The 17503-nt window shown below is 34.9% G+C and overlaps 1 protein-coding gene and 1 long non-coding RNA gene across 6 annotated transcripts in view; one reads left to right on the top strand and one right to left on the bottom strand.

Annotated features, from left to right (window-relative positions):
- WDR47 (WD repeat domain 47) overlaps positions 1-17503 on the bottom strand; it is an 82001-nt gene that overhangs the window by 15332 nt on the left and 49166 nt on the right. For all 4 annotated transcript variants that reach the window (XM_004448976.5, XM_058303091.1, XM_058303092.1 and 1 more), the window contains 4 exons: positions 16877-17000; positions 14830-15008; positions 5159-5416; positions 1911-1986 (listed from right to left, as the gene is read on the bottom strand). In XM_004448976.5, the coding sequence (XP_004449033.1) occupies positions 1911-1986; positions 5159-5416; positions 14830-15008; positions 16877-17000 (637 nt within the window). The remainder of the gene's footprint in view (positions 1-1910; positions 1987-5158; positions 5417-14829; positions 15009-16876; positions 17001-17503) is intronic.
- LOC131279696 (uncharacterized) overlaps positions 1-17503 on the top strand; it is a 51155-nt gene that overhangs the window by 20994 nt on the left and 12658 nt on the right. The window contains exon 6 of one of the 2 annotated variants that reach the window (XR_011649606.1): positions 15893-15975. This is a non-coding gene — a long non-coding RNA (uncharacterized lncRNA). Of the gene's footprint in view, positions 1-15892; positions 15976-16926; positions 17059-17503 lie in introns of those variants that run through there. The other variant, XR_011649607.1, reaches the window with a different exon arrangement.

The raw sequence follows: 17503 nt of genomic DNA, 5'->3' as shown, positions 1-17503 counted from the left end.
GAAGTATAGAGGACTATTATTTAATCCACTTAGATTTTTTTTAAGTTTACCATTATCACCAGTAACCATTATTTCAAATTGTAAATACCCTGTTAAAACCACAAAAATTATTTTAATCTTTATTTTGAACTTCATTTTTATTTTAAACGGTGAACCCTGTCTGTCCACAGCCCTATTCTAAGAAGGCAAGTTAAGCAGTTATGTATAAAAGCTTTGATGACTTCTAATATTGGTATATTGTTGTTGTTTTTTAGAGGGGCTGTGTCTTTTGATAGACTGAGTAGACAGGGAACCTGGACTTCCAGCTTGGGTATGGTAAACAGACCCAACCAAATCCTATCTTTGGGAAGAATGAATGTCAAGTACATACAACAAAGGCAAATCACTTTAGCTCTGGTTGTATCAGGAGAGTTCTAGGATCCATACTGACTATACCAATGAAGAGACTATTGCCTCTCCCTACCCAAGCTCTTATGTATTACTGCAGTACATTCTCATTGAGGGGTGGAGGGCAAACATGATGTATCCCACTATGTTTGTCTTATGTAATATAACGGAATGGAAAGGTTATTTATATGAATTTGGCTAGAAATGCTTCATTTTCTATTAATCCATAAACAAGAAATGCAACCTGTTTGTCAAACAAATAGAACAAGTATAGATACGAGGAAAAAGGGATGGAAAGAACCAATTGATTAAGTAGCCTATAGCATGTTAATAATTAATAATTACCAAGAGTTGGTTTATAGCAGAAGTGGCCAAATATATCGATTTTATTTAGTCTTCTCTAATACATAAAAAAAAAGTTTTTAATCTGTTGCCATTTATAAAATGGGAGGTATCATATAAAAATCTATATTTCCAGCTTTTCTTTAAAATTAAAAGAACTAGAAACATTGGGCCTGCAAATCTCTTTGTGCAAGGGACAAATATTTCTATATATTATCATGAAAATGGTGGACCTTATTCATTATGTTAACCTGTTTGGCCCTATAAACACTTGAGATAATGCCTCTGTTTATGGGGTTAAAATCTGAAGTAGAAAAAAATAAGACAGAATGAACCTATATACTAATTAGGAAAGAATATCTGGTTCCAAAGCAAAAAACAAACAAACAAAAAACAAAGTAGTGATAAGAAACCCACAGAGAACACCAATAATAACTGAAAAAAAAGTTAACATAGGATTCAGAGAGCAGTGCCTAGCCCCAATTCATGAGCCAAGGTCACTACTGGGCCAGTGATACAAATACTCCCTGACAGGAGTAGGCCCAGTCCCTAGCCCCCATAACAGCCACCACTTGCAGAAGCTGCAAGTTTATTATTAACCTACCCCACTGTGGAAGGCCAACCAGCCTTTTGCTCAGAAGGAGACACATCCTGTGACAGAATAGCCCCCCATCCTGAGCCTATATGTCATTTCCTCTCAAGAATAGACAAGCTACATGACCCCACCAACCCCTCCCGCACCCCTAGTATTCAGTGACCCTAGCCCACCGCCCCCTAGCCATCCCTATAGGCCCTCGGGTCTTGCCCAAGCCCAAAATCACTCCCATTAACTAAGCATGGTCTCGCCTTTAGATGTACTACATAAATTCATAACTGCCTCTGCCAGGGACAGGCTGAAGTTTCTATCTTCAGTCCCCTTCCTGTTGGATTTTCGCAATAAATCCTTGCCTGCAATCGCTGGTCTCCGCGTCCCAATTATCTCACTCTGACATCGAACACTCCCAAACATGCTTTCTGAGGCAACACTTTCCCTTCGCTCAGTGAGAGTTCAACTACTTTGAGATGAATACCAGCATTAAAAATAATGATTTTTAAAAATGGTTCTTTCCTTGAATCAAGAATTCCTTAGCAAAATTTACAACTATATAAAAACAATGAAATCTCCTCTCCCAAAGTATTACCTCTTCCCCTCTTGACCTTGATAGATTCCCTGAAGAATCTCCAAAAGGTGGCTTAATGACCGAATGTCCTGATGAGCTGTGTGAGTAGAAATCAAATAAATTTACTCTGATTATCAAAACAAAATAAACTATCATTTACATCTTTTTTAATTTTTATTTTTATTTTGCGAATAAAATGACCCTCACTGCCCTCAAAGTTTACTCTCTAGAGAGGTTTATTAAGAGGGTCTGAACTCAGTGACTCTGAGGAGGTGAGAAGCCATCTAGAAAGAAGACTGAGTCAAAGTCACATACTTTATATTGAGACGTCAAGCACTCTTCACTGTTTAGTTCGAGAACTCTGGCTGCTATGCTTAAATCCTGTCCCAGGCAGAAGACGGGAGACATGTTTCTATTACTATTTTTATTACAGTTATGAGACTAACAGATACTGGCAGTTGAGAGCCCTCAATAAAACAATATTTCCACCTGAGCACTCTCTTATGAGGTCAACAGGTAGGTAGATCTACCCACAAACAGAGACCTTCCTTCCAATCACCTTTTTATTAATGCCTCACTCTTTACAGAGCCAAAGATTTTCAGTTACTTGAAGACAAGATCCCTATATAAAAGCCCAGGACTGAAACAAACAGAAAAAAAAGTTGGAAGAAGAAATGCATTCAGGAACAAAAAGCAATATATCATTAAAAGGTGATTATTAATAGGTAGACCTTTTTTTGTCTGTTTTTTGTTATTATTATTATTGGAATAATGAAAATATCCTAATACTGATTGAAGTGATGAATGCACAACTGTGTGATTATACCAAAGACCACTGTAAATTCTGGATGGGTTGTATGTTTTGGATGGATTGTATGCTTTATTAAAATGGATCAATAAAATTGGTTAAAAAAAAAGCAAAAGATGCAGTTAAAATCTTTAGCAATATAAGAGGACATAATGAATTTAGGAAACAAGAACAAAATCTATTTTAAAAAGAGGAAAAAAAAATTTAGAAAAGACCTCTCCAAAAATAAAAAGACAATAGCAGAAAAAAATGTAAGTCAATAGAAAATAGTTGAGAAATTACTAAATAAATCATATTTTTTATATGTCCCAGAATTTAAGTTTCTAGCATGTTAGGGTCCCCAAAGCACCCAGCAAAACAACAGCATAAAGGCCCACTTTGAGGTATATCATCATGAAATTTTAGAATATTACAGAAGAAAAGATCCTACAAAATTCCGTAGAATAAAAAACAGCAGACTGATACAAAGCATCAGGATTCAAAATAGCATTAAACCTCTTAATATGAAACACTGAAGCTAGAAGATCTTGTAGCAATGCCTTTGTAACTGAGGAATGATTTTCATCCTAGACTTCTAAACCAAGCTACACTGATGAATCAAGTGTGAAATATAAATACTCATTTTTAGACATGCAAGGTCTCAGAAACTTCACCTCTGATGTACCCCTTTTCAGGAAACTACATGGGATCTTGAAAATAGGAGATCCAATACAGGAAAGAGGCAAAAGAAATTCTTAGGAGGATGGTGAAGGGAAGTCCCAGGACTCTCTAGACCTGTATAAAATAGCTTAGAAACAAAGAATCCAAAGTGAAGCAAGAATGATCCATGAGGGATTTCTCCCAGGGGAAAAAAAATGGAAAAGAGAAATCACCTGATATATTTGACTATAATGAGTGTCAAAGCATTTTCAGATTAAGTTTAGTGATAGATACAAAGAAAACTAAGCATGCATGCACACCCATGCACATCAAAATGAAGCTATTAAAAAAAAAAGCCATTGTCTCCAGGAAAAACAAAAGTTTTACAAAAAGGATATGTAATCATATTATACTACATGACTCAATTGTAAATAACATTTACACAGCCATAGTAACGTTAACACTGAATTCCAATCTAAACAAAAATTTACAGAGAGCAGATGTGGCTCAAGTGGCTAAGTGCCCACATCCCACATGGGAGGTCCAGGTACGGTTCCTGCAGTCTCCTATAAAAACAAAAATAAATGAAAAAAAAAAAAAAAAAAAACTCAGGGAAGCCAATGTGACTCAGTGGTTGAGAGCTGGCTTCCCATATATGAGGTCCCAAGTTCAATCCCCAGTCCCTCAAAAAAAAAAAAATTTATATATAACTACATTGGAAAGAAGGAGTAGACAAAATGAGTACTTTGGGTGGGAAGTAGGGTAGCTCAACCTAATTAGGTAGGGAAATCAATGGATACTAAAAATAGTAATAGAAGCATGTTATTCAGAAACGTAGAGGTATATATAGCAAAAGACAGCCAAAATGGGTTGAAAATGCAGGCCTCTGGGAAATAGAAATCATGGACAAAGATGGGGTAAGGCAGGAGATGCTGTTTTAATTTAGGCCTCAAAGTGCTACTTGACTTTTTAAACTATATATTTATATTACTCTGATTAAAATAAAAACTGAATTTATAAATTTAAGTTCTATTTTTGAGGGTACACAAAACCAGTGTTATCAGAACTACAATAAAGAAGCAGAAATTAGATAAACTTATGCTCTGAAGTAAAACTAGAGTTTTAAAAATACTAATTATAAGACTAATCCCTGTAAGTATCCAAGTGTCAAAAGCAATTATACATTGTTAAATTAACCACCCTCAAAGGTGGTGCTTTTTTCCCTAAAAGGTGTTTTATGTTAAAAATAGAGGAAGGAAAAAGCTCCTTAACTACTCCTATTGCATAAATTACCTCTTGTTTATTAATGACAGCAAGATAAAAATTTTCCCTCATTAGTAAAAATATAAATATGCAAAAAGCCTTCAACTACTGTAACTGCCAGAGCTGCCAACGCTGTCCTGCTCTAATCATTCTACTATGATTCCTGCTCTAATCATTCTACTATAAACATCTTCTTGGGCCCTGAAAGTCTATGAGTTTAAAGATGTTTGTTGAAAGGTGCACATGGCAAGGACAAATAAAATCAGGGAGAAGATAAAGCCTAAAGCCGATCTCTGAGCAAGATGGCTTATACAAAATAGAATTGCCTTGGTGGTGATGAGGAAGCAGAACAAAAGAGAGAAGAAAAATGAAGAATATTATGAAAGTCAGAAGTTGATAGAAGAGAATATAAATGAAGGCAGATTAGAAAAAAAATTTGGTAGGTAGTAAGGTCTAAAAACTTTTATTTGTAAGGCTCCCAAGAAAAGTTCAATTTTCTATATTTCTATTCATAAGTATGAAGTTAATATTTCCAGGTTTTACAAATTCAAGCACTTACATTTGGTTTCCACAAGGTGATTCCTCAAGAAAAGGTATGTGATTTGTTGATCCAGAATTACGAGGAGTGCTTGTGTGAATATTTGGAACATCATGTGTTAATCTCTGGCTAGAGTCTTGGGGTGGTGTAGCAAAACTAGTCACAGAAGAACTATTAGATCCGTTGCTTTTACTCCCGTTACATTGCTGACTGAGCGATGACACCTCATTACCAAGACTATCCATTCCAATATTTAATTCACCAAGCTTTTGAATGGACCTGTTAGAGAAAATAATGCAATTATTTTAAAGAAAAACTTAACTACATCCTTAGTTTATAGAGGATTAAAAGTTTGAGAAGGTAAATACATACACACATAATATATTCTCCATGGCAAATTTGAGTATGCAAAAATTACCATCATCAGTGGATGCCAGGAGTAAGCGTTTCTGGCCATTCATACTCCCAGTCCATTGGTCCTTGATTGTTTGATTTTGTGTGCTATCGGACCAAAAGGGTGACAGCACCATTAGGATGAAGCTCATGAGATTTTTGATGAAATTAAGTCATGAAACTGTAACCACTGAACTGAAGAATGGAACACAGGCCCATGGAACCATCACAGGTCTGGATGTCAGCATGAACACACATCTTAAAGCTATGAAAATGAAGCTGAAGAAGAGAGAACCTGTACAGCTGGAAACACTGAGCATTCAAGGAAATAATTCAATATTCTGCCAGACAGTTTGCCTCTGGGTATACTACCTGTGGATGTAGAACCTGAGGTGAAATCCAGGAAAAGGGAAGCTGTTGCAGGCAGAAGTAGAGGAAGAGCTTGTGGCCTTGGTAAAGGAAGGGGGGGTCCTAGGCGGTAATGTCTTTTAAGATTAGTGTTTCAGAGTGATAAGTAATCTGGGCTATTTTTTTTTAGTACAGGTTTTGTTTATGTCTGTTTTTAATATACATAAATGTGGGACCATGTTGTCTACTGGCTATCAAACTAAAGTTTTAGTAGTTTCACATATATATGCATATATGCATGATATTAACACAGTATGAGCTAAGCATAACTATTAGGCAGTCCCAGAAAAATTCCATTCTTAGGTGATCATGCTTTAATTTTTTTAAACTAAAATTTTATATTATAATTAGTCTATATAGAATATACTCATTTCACATGCAATGAAGATGCATTTTATTACTTTCCATTCTTTGGAACCTATCTATAGGTGAAATAAGTTCTATTTTGGTACTTTAGAAATTGAAATCCTGTGGAATAAGGTCTAAAGTTGATTCTCCTTCCTTAAGTTTTACTCTCTGGGGACTTGGGTACCTGGCAAAAGTGACAGTCATCTTCTAAACCAGGAGTCAGTGATTTTTGTTGTCAGTGTTAATATTTTTGGTTTGTTTTATAATAGGTTCTCAATAAAATAGTTTCAAGTTCTCCTGAGTTGAAACTGCAAATAATATCAGTTGTGAGCAGTGTTAAAACCTCCTGTTAATTTGGAATGTATCTGTTAGTGGCTTTATCAAGAACTTTTACAAGGAGTCCTTTAAGAACAAAATGAAAAAGACCTTTATTTTACACAAAAATAGATTTCCCATCACTAATAAGAAATTTTTTAATTGTTTTAATTGGTTAAAGCTTCAAGAAAAATATCTCTTCAGTGAATACAGTTTCTGTCAAATTTACTAGCGAACTTTGAGGATGTGGGGAAACTAAATCTACATTTTTTGCTTAATTATGCATTGTTGGCTTTTTTGGTTTTGTTTTTAATGAAAATAAGAAAAATTTCTACAAGGAATGTTACCTAAAAATAGGGTGTGGGCCCTGTGAGAGTTACTTAATTTGAGAGATAGCAAGAGTACTGTATTTCCATATATGCGTGTGTATTTCAAAGAAGTTACTATAAACTTGGAAAATATATTTTTAAAAGCATCTTGCTCATATCCTCAAGTTAATTCAATACTTATTTATTCCACAGTTGACATGTTGTTTACTGTTCATAAGTCACTGAAGCTATCCTATAGTGCTTGGCTATTTTATCACAAATTATCTGGCAGTGGCTAGACAATTTTATCACAAGACCTATGGTCCAAAAGAAGGGGTAGAAAGTGAGTGAAATTTTGATTAAGACAACTTCATATGAATATTTTTTTAGTAGTAAATATATTAAAATAGAACTCATGTGACAAGATATAATCAGTTTATGTAACATTCCTTGTGATCTATTAACATAAATTTTAAAAAAATCTTTTTAAAAAAATAAATAAAAGCAAAAAAAAAAAGATATAATCAATATGTAAGCTTCCTCCATACATTTTGTAAATTAAGACGCTGGGGGAATAAACTCATTCTTTTCTGTCCTTTGATCTCTTGCTGGTGTTCCTATTGGTTGAACCCAAACATCAACCAAAAGGCAAAGAGAATAGATTTGAAGGGGGCAGACAGAAGAGATCCTACCAGTTAATGAATAAACGTAATTGGTTCCTAGATGTTAAGCAAGCATAAAAATATAATTGAAAATTTTAGTGAATCCTCTGCAAATAAGAGTACTTCATATTATCTTGCCCATTTTAAAAGCAACTCATTTTGATGTTTCAAATACCATATAACATTAAGATTTTAACTGTTTTAGTTGAAGGGTTTTAACAGCTAAAATGCTGGCATTGTAAAACCAGACTAATAAATAGTTTAGACATAAGAATAAAAAAAATAACATTGTCAGCTTAAGACATAACCAAAATACTGAAAGAAGTTCCAAATTTTCCTATAATACAACACTGTGTAAAGGAAATAAGCATAATGGGTGTGGTGGTTTGGAATTTTATGTAACCCAGAAAAACATGTTCTTAAATCTAATCCATTCCTGTGGGTGTGAACCCATTTTAAGTAAGAACTTTTGGTGCAGTTACTTCATTCAGTTAAGGTGTGCCCCACCTCAGTCAGGATGGCTCTTACTACTGTTACTAAAGTCCCTTCTAAGAGAAAGGAATTCCGACAGAGAGAAAGTGCCATGGAAGCAAGAAGCAGAAATCAGCGAAACCTAGAAAAGAAGGAAGAGATCAGCAGACACCGCGATGTGCCTTGCCATGTAACGAAATGACCCAAGGATCACTGGTAGCCAGTTTTCGAGAAGAAAGCATCACTTTTACAATGCCTTGACTTGGACATTTTCCTGGCCTCAAAATCATGAACAAATAAATTCATATTGTTTAACCCAACCCATTTGATGGTACTTGCTTTTAAGCAGCCTAGGAAACTAAATCAATGGGTATCACCAACTTTTTAAAAGCACCTTTTTTCATAAAAAAATAAAAAAAAATCTGTTTCTATCCCAGTACAACTTTGGCCAAATTTTAAATTTAAACCTAATTTCCCAAATTGTCAAAAACAACCTCACAACTACCAAAACTTCTCACCAACAAAACAAGCCATTTTCATTCCATCTGCCTCTAGTAACATCAGGTCAACTAGGAAATGGATGACTATAGCAGGACATGATGAAATAAAAGTCAAGTAGTATTCCTATTATCATTCATTCATCCATTCTATAAATACTACTTGCCAGTCTCTGATCTAGGCTCTAGAGTGATCAAGCAGAGCAAAACATACAAAATCTTTGCCATGGAAATTACATTCTAATGGGAAACAAACAATAAACAAATAAGCAAAATATACAGAATTTCAGATGGTGAAAGTGCTGTGGAGAAAAATGAAGCTGCAAAAAGGAATAGTGGGAAGTAATTTTTAAAAAGAGATCAGGAAGGGTCTCACTAAAAAGGTGACTTTTATGGAGAGATCTAAAGAAGGAAAGGTAAGACATAGAGTTCACTGGGACACTTTAAGAGTAATCTATAGAAATAAGTTTTTACAACTAAAAGACTTAAAAGTGAATGGGGAGGTCATTCCAGAGGTTATGCTTATGTATGCTTATGCACATCTCAGAAGGATCTCACTGACTGTCACAGTAAACAGTGCCTCAAGCAGGAAGGGGGGTGGGGGTGGGGAGGGAGTCCTTACGGCTCTAGAAACATCTAGACGCTAGAAGCAGGGCAGACAACCCCAGGAAATCGGCACTCTGTCAGTGGGCCTTACCTTGGAAGATATGATAACTTATTTCCAATGTATCAGAGTTAGCCTCATTATTTTCCTATGTGTGGTTTTTCTACACCCCCTTTTTTAATGTACTGGAGCTGGGGACTGAACCCCAGACCTTGTATGTGGCAAGCCAGTGCTCAACCATTGAGCCACATCAGCTCCCCTGAGCTGGTTTTTTTCATTTGTTTGCTTGCTGCTTTTTTGTTTTTAGGAGGCACGAGTGACTGAACCCGAGACCTCACATGTGGGAAGCAGGCACTCAACCTCTTGAGCCTTATCTGCTCCCCTGTCCCTGTTAGTTGAACCTATAATTAGCACTATACTTGTTAAATATATGCCCCAGAATCTTATGGCTATTCATATGCTGGTTGAGCCCTGTATCTCAGCAGAGTTGCAGCCAACACCTACTGTCCAGTTCATTGGACTCACCAAGGACAACCAAAAAAAGGATGATGATGGACAAAATCCATCCCAAAAAACATAGAGTGTCTACAACTGTAAGCAAGACGATTCCATCCATCAGCCTCATGGGTTCGAAGCCCCTTCTTAATTGGAAGCAGAGTACGCTTTACCATCCCCAAATCCTCAAGATCGAGGAATGAACAAACATAAGGGGGGAATGCAACTATGGACTAAAGTAGACTTATCATTATTCTAATAAAGGAAAAACTTGTAACACTGATATAACACAGAGGTCACCAGACGTTCTGAGGGTAAGAAGAGGGAGGAATAGGTGTAACATGGGGCATTTTTGGGACATTAGAATTGTTTTCTATGATATTGCAATGACAGATACAAGCCATTACACATTTTGTCAAAAAAGAATAAACTATAATGTAAACTACAGACCATGGTTAGGAGCAGTGCTTCAATATTGTGTTCATCAGTTTTAACAAATGGACCACACTAATGAAAGACATTGTTAATGGAGGGAAGTATGGGGATCCCCTATAATTTTTATGTAATATTTATGTAATCTAAACTTCTTTAAAATTAAAAAAAAAAAAGTCTAAGTGGGGGGAGGGGGGAGTATATACAAGAGCCCAGAGGTGAAAATGGATCTAGTTTTGTGCTGCCCAATAGCCACTAACCACATAGAGCTACTGAGCACTCGTAATGTGGCTACTCCAAATTCAGATGTGCTGTAAATGTAAAGTGCACACTGGATTTCAAAGACTTAGAACAAAAAAAGAATGTAAACTATCTCAATAATTTTTTATTACATTTTGAATGATAATGTATTGAATATACTGGTTAAAATATACTAACACATTTTATCTGTTTTGACTTTTTTTGCTTACATATAGCTACTAAAAGAAATTGAATATGTAAGTTAAACTTTCCCACAAAGCAAACACCAGATGCTGTTGACTTCACTGGTGAATTGTACTGAACATTTAAAGATGAAATAATAGCAATTCTACACAAAGTCTTCCAGAAAACAGAATAGGAGATAATACTTCCCAGCACATTCTATAAGGCCAGCAATATTCTGACATTAAGCCATAGTAAGACGTTACAAAAAAACTAGAAACCAATATTCCTCATGAACATAGATGCAAAAATTCCCAATAAAATGGTAGCAAATTGAATGCAATAATATGTAAAACAAATAATATCATTATGACATGGGGAGGGGTATATCCCAGAAATACAAGATAAGTTTAACATTTGAAAAATATAATTCACCATACTAATAGACTAAAAAAAAGAAAAAAAGAAAAGCCATGTAATCATCTCAAAAGCAGTTGACAAAATCCAATATCCATTCCTGATAAAAACTCTCGGCAAACTAGGAACAGAAGGGAACTTCCTGAACTTTAAAAAGGTCAGTTCTGGAAGTACTAGCTAGTGCCAAAAGACAAGAAAAAGAAATTACATTGGAAAGGAAGAAGTAAAACTGTCTTCATTTGTAGACACTTATTTGTCTATGTAAAAAATCAAATAGAATCTACAAAAAGTTATTAGAACTAATAATAGCTTCAGCAAGGTTGCAGAATACAAGATCAATATACAAAATTCATTACATTTCTATTTAATAGCCAAAAAATTTTGAAATTGAAATGAAAAAACTATACCAATTGCAATAGCATAAAATATGAAATTTGGATAAATCTGACAAAAGATGTGCAAGAACCTAAAAAGTCTATAAAACAGTACTGAGAGAAATTTAAAAAGACCTTAACAAATGGAGAGCTATGCCTTGCTCATAGAGCAAAAAACTTAATAAAGATGTCAATTCCTTCCAAATTGATCTATAGATTCAAAGCAATTGCAATCAAAATCCCAGCGGACTTTTTGGTAGAAACTGACAAGCCGATTATAAAATACATATGGAAAGACAAATAATCTAGAATAACCAAAACAACTCTGAAAAAGAACAAAGATGGAGGACTTATATTACCTGACATCAAAACTTATTATAAATCTTCAGTTATCAAGACAGTGTGGTACTAGCATCAAGATAGACAATTTGATCAATGGAATAGAATAGAGAGTCTAGAAACAGACTCTATGATACAGAGTTCAGAAACAGATTCCCACATATGTGGTCAATTGGTTTTGACAAAGGTCAAAGTCAATTTCAGTGGAGAAAGAATAATTTTTTCAATAAATGGTCGTGGAACAATAAATATCCACAGACGAAAAAATTAACTTCAATCTATAATTCATATCCCATACAAAAATGATCTCAAAATAGAACATAGACCTAAATACCTAAAAACAGTGAGGAGGGTTATCCAGGTATTTACATGTATGAGCAGTGAAGAAACCAAGGTTCACTGAGGTTATATATTTTGTCCAAGGTCATATGACTAAAAAGGGACATAGCCAAGTGTGTCTGATTTGAGAGCCTGGCCTTTTAAGCACAATAAAATACAGCCTTCTAAAAACCAAAATGTGAATACTGATTATCTGGGTGGTAGGATCTAAGTAGTTTCTGTTCTATGTATTTTCTAATTTTCATACATTTGAATATTATTGTGCATGTGTATACATGTGTTTTTAGGGTTTGGAAAAAGTCTTTTAAAAAGAAGTGATATATTTTTAAAGGAATTACATAATATTTATCATTAATATTTATCAGTTAAAATTTTAATTAGGCACCATTTTCCAAATTATGTTCTGTGATACATTAACTCTGTGAAAAGGTCCCCATAAGAAAACGATCTAAAGTCCAATAAGTTTGGGAAATGCTGAGTTAAATATAAAGAGTCTTTAAAATGCTAATACAGGTGAGTAGCTCAAGTGATTGAGTGCCTGCTTCCCATGTACAAGGTCCAGGGTTCGATCTCTGTAACCTCCTAAAAACCAAACAACCAAAAAAAAACAACTCTCACTGTGGGGCAGATGTAGCTCAGTGAATGAGCACCTGCTTCCCATGTACAAAGTCCTGAATTCAATCCCTGGTACCTCCTAAAAACAAAAAAAGCTAATATAATTTTTTTTTTACTAAAAGGTTCGTAAGGGGATGGGACAGAATAGACACATAAGTACTGTATCAGTGCTGGTAATTAATAGTATCAGTAAAAACAAAAGATCAACATGTATAAGTAGTGATAAGTACTGTTAATAATAAATATCTTATCATGCTGTAGTTGACTTTTCTCTAAGATCATTATATAGCATAACTCAGTTTATTCTTGGTATTAGTCAGGTGCTTTAAAGTGCTGGTACTGGGAAACGGACTTTGGCCTAGTGGTTAGGGCGTCCGTCTACCATATGGGAGGTCCTCGGTTCAAACCCCAGGCCTCCTTGACCCGTGTGGAGCTGGCCATGCGCAGCGCTGATGCGCGCAAGGAGTGCCGTGCCACGCAAGGGTGTCCCCCGCGTGGGGGAGCCCCACGCGCAAGGAGTGCGCCCGTGAGGAAAGCCGCCCAGCGTGAAAAGAAAGAGCAGCCTGCCCAGGAATGGCACCGCCCACACTTCCCGTGCCGCTGACGACAACAGAAGCGGACAAAGAAACAAGACGCAGCAAATAGACACCAAGAACAGACAACCAGGGGAGGGGGGGAAATTAAATAAATAATCTTTAAAAAAAATAAAATAAAATAAAGTGCTGGTACTGGTTCAGATATGTAAAACTAAGGTTCTGAAAAAAGAACCAAATAAAAGTATTAAAGGGTTAGAAAACTAGAAGAGATAAGAAAATGCTAAGAGAACCACTGAGAATTTATATGAAACTAATATACAAAAGCTTAGGGTAAAAATCTATTCATCTTTATAGACCTGGTTATCTTAAGGATTTTTATAATATACTAAACTTTTACAGTCATTTTAAGCTCAGATTTCTAAAGAAATTGAGAATAGCTGTTTAACAATAAATAAGCTCTAAACCGATTCTAAATTATAAGAATTTAAACTGTATTTATGATTATCGTTAAAGGAAGGAAAACCATCTTGAGTAGTTTAACCTTTTTGTTCTGAGGACGCACAGCCACTACCACTAGTGGAGGGTGGTGGTGGTGATGGTGCCACTTCATTTCCTGACTGACTATAGGATCTGCTTTAACAGAAAAATAAGTTGGTCAGGAAGTCAAATCACAAGCATGACTTTTATGGATATAAAGAAGACATGCAAACAACTAGAAATGGCAATTCATCAAATTAGGATTATTTTGACAAGCTGCTGACTTGGTTAGAGATGATAAGAAAACCATCAACAATCCTCAAATTGAAAGGGTTGTCAGAAGTCTACTTAGACTCTTCAGACCACTACAAAGGCTTCTTATGTGAAAGTTCGAAGATGGGATTAATGACTCATTAATTAAACTCAGGTTTACTGACTCATACAACCCTCAGAGTGTTAAGCAGATCACTTGTAAAATTACTGAACCAACTGAAGAAGTAACAGGCACCACTGCAGATGCCTAATAATAATCATGATGATAGCCAATATTATACACTCCTGACATACCAGGAACTAAGTGCTTTTACATATATATTAACTCACTTAATTGCCCAACAACCCTTGATTATTTAAATACACATATTTGGTTTATTGGTTTTTTAAAAAACTACATTACCTTATAGCCATTCCTCATATAACTGAAAACAATATAAGCTCATATTGTTTTGGCACAAATTATAAGAAAGAGTCATTTTAATATATTGAATCCAAAAGAATCTGTAGGTTTAACAGTTAACACTTAGCATAGTGCTCACTAGGTGCCAGGTCCTGTTCTAAACACTTTACATAGATTAAATCATTTTAATATTCATGGGAACCTTGTGAGGTAGATGAGGAAACAGGCAAAAAGAGGCTAAGTAACTTCCCCAAGACTCTTCAGTTACTCTGGGACAGAGTTGAACCTACTCGGCACGTCTGCTTCCGACCTGTGTGCTGAACAACCAACCTCTTCTGCTCTAATTGCTGAGATGCAAAAAGGACATTTAAAGAGACAAAGACAAAACTAGATGAGCACTCAGAATGCTGTGTTTGGAAGAGATTCTGTAACTCCACATTACTTGAAACACTTAGAAATAAAAAAGCCTTAAAATTGTAAACTGAACATAGAAAATACCAATAATTACAAGATTTAAAAGCCTTTAAATAATTTTTATTTTAAAAAGGGACTAAAAGACCAACCTATTAAGGAATTGCTCAGTAAGATTCTGCTGCTGATCAGGACCGTCCTCCTGGTTCACACCTCCTTCAAGCAACATCTGTTGGTATATCTGTCGCTGTTGCTCCTTCTGTTCTAAATGCTGTTGGTAGCGTAATCTTTGCCTATAATATTCTTGAAATTGTTCTGTGGAATCTCGAAGCTTTAAAATATGAGAATAAAATAATCTATTTTAGCAGACAATAATAGAATACATGTCCTCATTCAACAATAACTTCTATACATATAAATAAAATATGTAAAGGCTAAATATAACATTATAAAATATTTAATATATTGCTCTATGAAAAATAACATAGAGTCTTAATACTCAAATAGATCAGTTAATTTGCTTTATTCCAGAGCAATAGACGGACCAAACTGAATGGCCATCCTAGTTCCTTGACTAGCCCACAATAATAATACAAATTATAGTGACCATAATGGGGACCTGGTCAGAAAATATGAATGTAGATAAAGACCAATACAAATTTGCTACATTTCTTTAAAAAAAAACTTACTGCAAGACTGCATTAATATTAAATAAACACAACATTAATCTTTTCTAACACGTTTAATTTTAGCACATAAAAAGTTTAATAGGTTACTCTAGAGAGAAAAATAAAATTTCTCTTAAAAACAATACTTTAATTCAGATTTCATATGTCCTTTCACAGGAAAGCAGAACAAATGGAAGTTAAAGTCAGCACTCTCAACATTTCCTACTACACCCTTCTAAAAGAACTGTATAGCACCAAAACATACAGGACTAAGACATTTAGTGAATTCCAGTATTGGCAAAGAAAAGCTTCCCTTTCAAGCTGGGGTCTAGTTACGTTGCATGGATCATGTGTACTGGGGTTACCCTGAAACAAATCAATAATCTCTAAAATCGACAATAAGCTGAACCAAGAGACTTGAAGAGCTATCAAAAGCTAAAACTGTCTTCCTTTTTCAATTACAAGTAGCAATCCTCCTCCACTTCATAACTAATTATAATAACTGAAGATAAAATTACCCATTTTTTTTGTTTTGTTTTGCTTTTAGGCAAGGGAATAAAGAATTTATTAAGAAACAAGAAAACAAGAGAAGTACATGGTCCAAGGCATGGACCACAGGTGTACTACAGAGTGAGTTACGCCTCCATATGTACTTATTTTTTAATAGCTTTATTGTTTTTAAACATATACATTTTACAATTTTATTTATTTACCAATATTTTTATCCCTCCTCTGTCTGCTCATCTTCCTCAGGAGGCACTGGGAACTGAATCTAGGACCCCCCAATATGGGAGGCTAGAGCCCAACTGCTTGAGCCACTTTGGCTCGCGGTGGCTGGCAGCACTTGTCTTCTTTAGGAGGCACTGGGAGGAGGCTCATCTTCTTTAGGAGGCACTGAGAACCAAACCCAGGACCTCCCATGTGGGAGGTGGGCACCCTATTGCTTGAGCCACTTCTGCTCCTTCTTATGTACTTTTTATAGTAACTTTTCTACTTCATTCTCAATATTTAATTAACAACAAAAATATAGTCAACTTATTAAAACAACCTAAATACCCTTTCTAAGTAGCGTATATATAAAATAAAATTTACACCCTGCTTCACAGTACAATTTCCTTTCAAAAACACCAAAAAATAAAAATAAAAATCTGGAACACTGAAGGTCTAGTTAAAAGTATTATTCTATATTTTAAATGTCTTAATTTCTTATTTATTAAACCTTATTAGTAAAATATATAGCATACATCTTTTAAAATGTAAACTAGCCACATTCAATTATTTGAGTACTGAAATGTCAACTGTGGTATTTGAGACTGTTAATAAATTCACCTGTAAAAAATGTCCCAAAATACACAGTGACTAAAAATACTATATACCCATTAGGGAGAAGGAGAAAATGAGCCTGGGATAAGAAATTACAGGTATTATCTCTCCTACTCCCAAATATCAGAAAAATTATTTTAAAATTCCATATAAGCAAATGCTATTATTTCTTATACAGAGAATGAAAGACTACTCCAGTAAACATTACCTCATTTTTTTCTTGCTTAACTGGTCCTGGATTTTGTGCTCCATTTGCAGGCTCTTTTTCTGAAACTGAACTCTGGCCCAGGATTTCACTGCTGATAGGCCGCTGTGCCTCAACAGGTGTATCACTTCAAAGGTACAAAAAAAAAAAAAAAAGAAACCAAAAGGCAGAGGAGGAGATGAGGGAAAAATTTTTTTTTTTCATATTTGTCTAAGTATATTTTAGATAACTGAAACTTCACAGAATTTAACTGCAAGTTTAAATAGTTCTGTACATTAGTTCCAACTATCTCTATTTCACAATCTATAAGACTTGTGTCATAGCTCAGCACCAAAAAGATCTACAAACTTGTCTAACTAGTTTTATTCATCCCAAGTGACTGTTTTTGTTGTTTTAAGGTGAAAGTCTAAGAGAATACTTTATAAAGTCTACTTCCAGACCCTGAAGTGGAATAGTCTTTTTGACTAGTTAAACTATGCAAAAACTTAGGTTGTACCCTCTTATTTTCATGGAACAATACAAAAAAAAAGCATACTTCTACCATGAATTTCGGTTGTCAGTCTTTAAATTTATAACACTGAAGCATCAAAAGTAACAAATAAGGGAGTGGATTTGGCTCAAGCAGTTAAA

This window comes from Dasypus novemcinctus, chromosome 9, assembly GCF_030445035.2.
Source record: "Dasypus novemcinctus isolate mDasNov1 chromosome 9, mDasNov1.1.hap2, whole genome shotgun sequence".
Taxonomy (NCBI): Eukaryota; Metazoa; Chordata; class Mammalia; order Cingulata; family Dasypodidae; genus Dasypus; species Dasypus novemcinctus.
The sequence above is the reverse complement of the archived record's forward strand: the minus strand, read 5'-3'. Positions and strand labels throughout refer to the sequence as shown.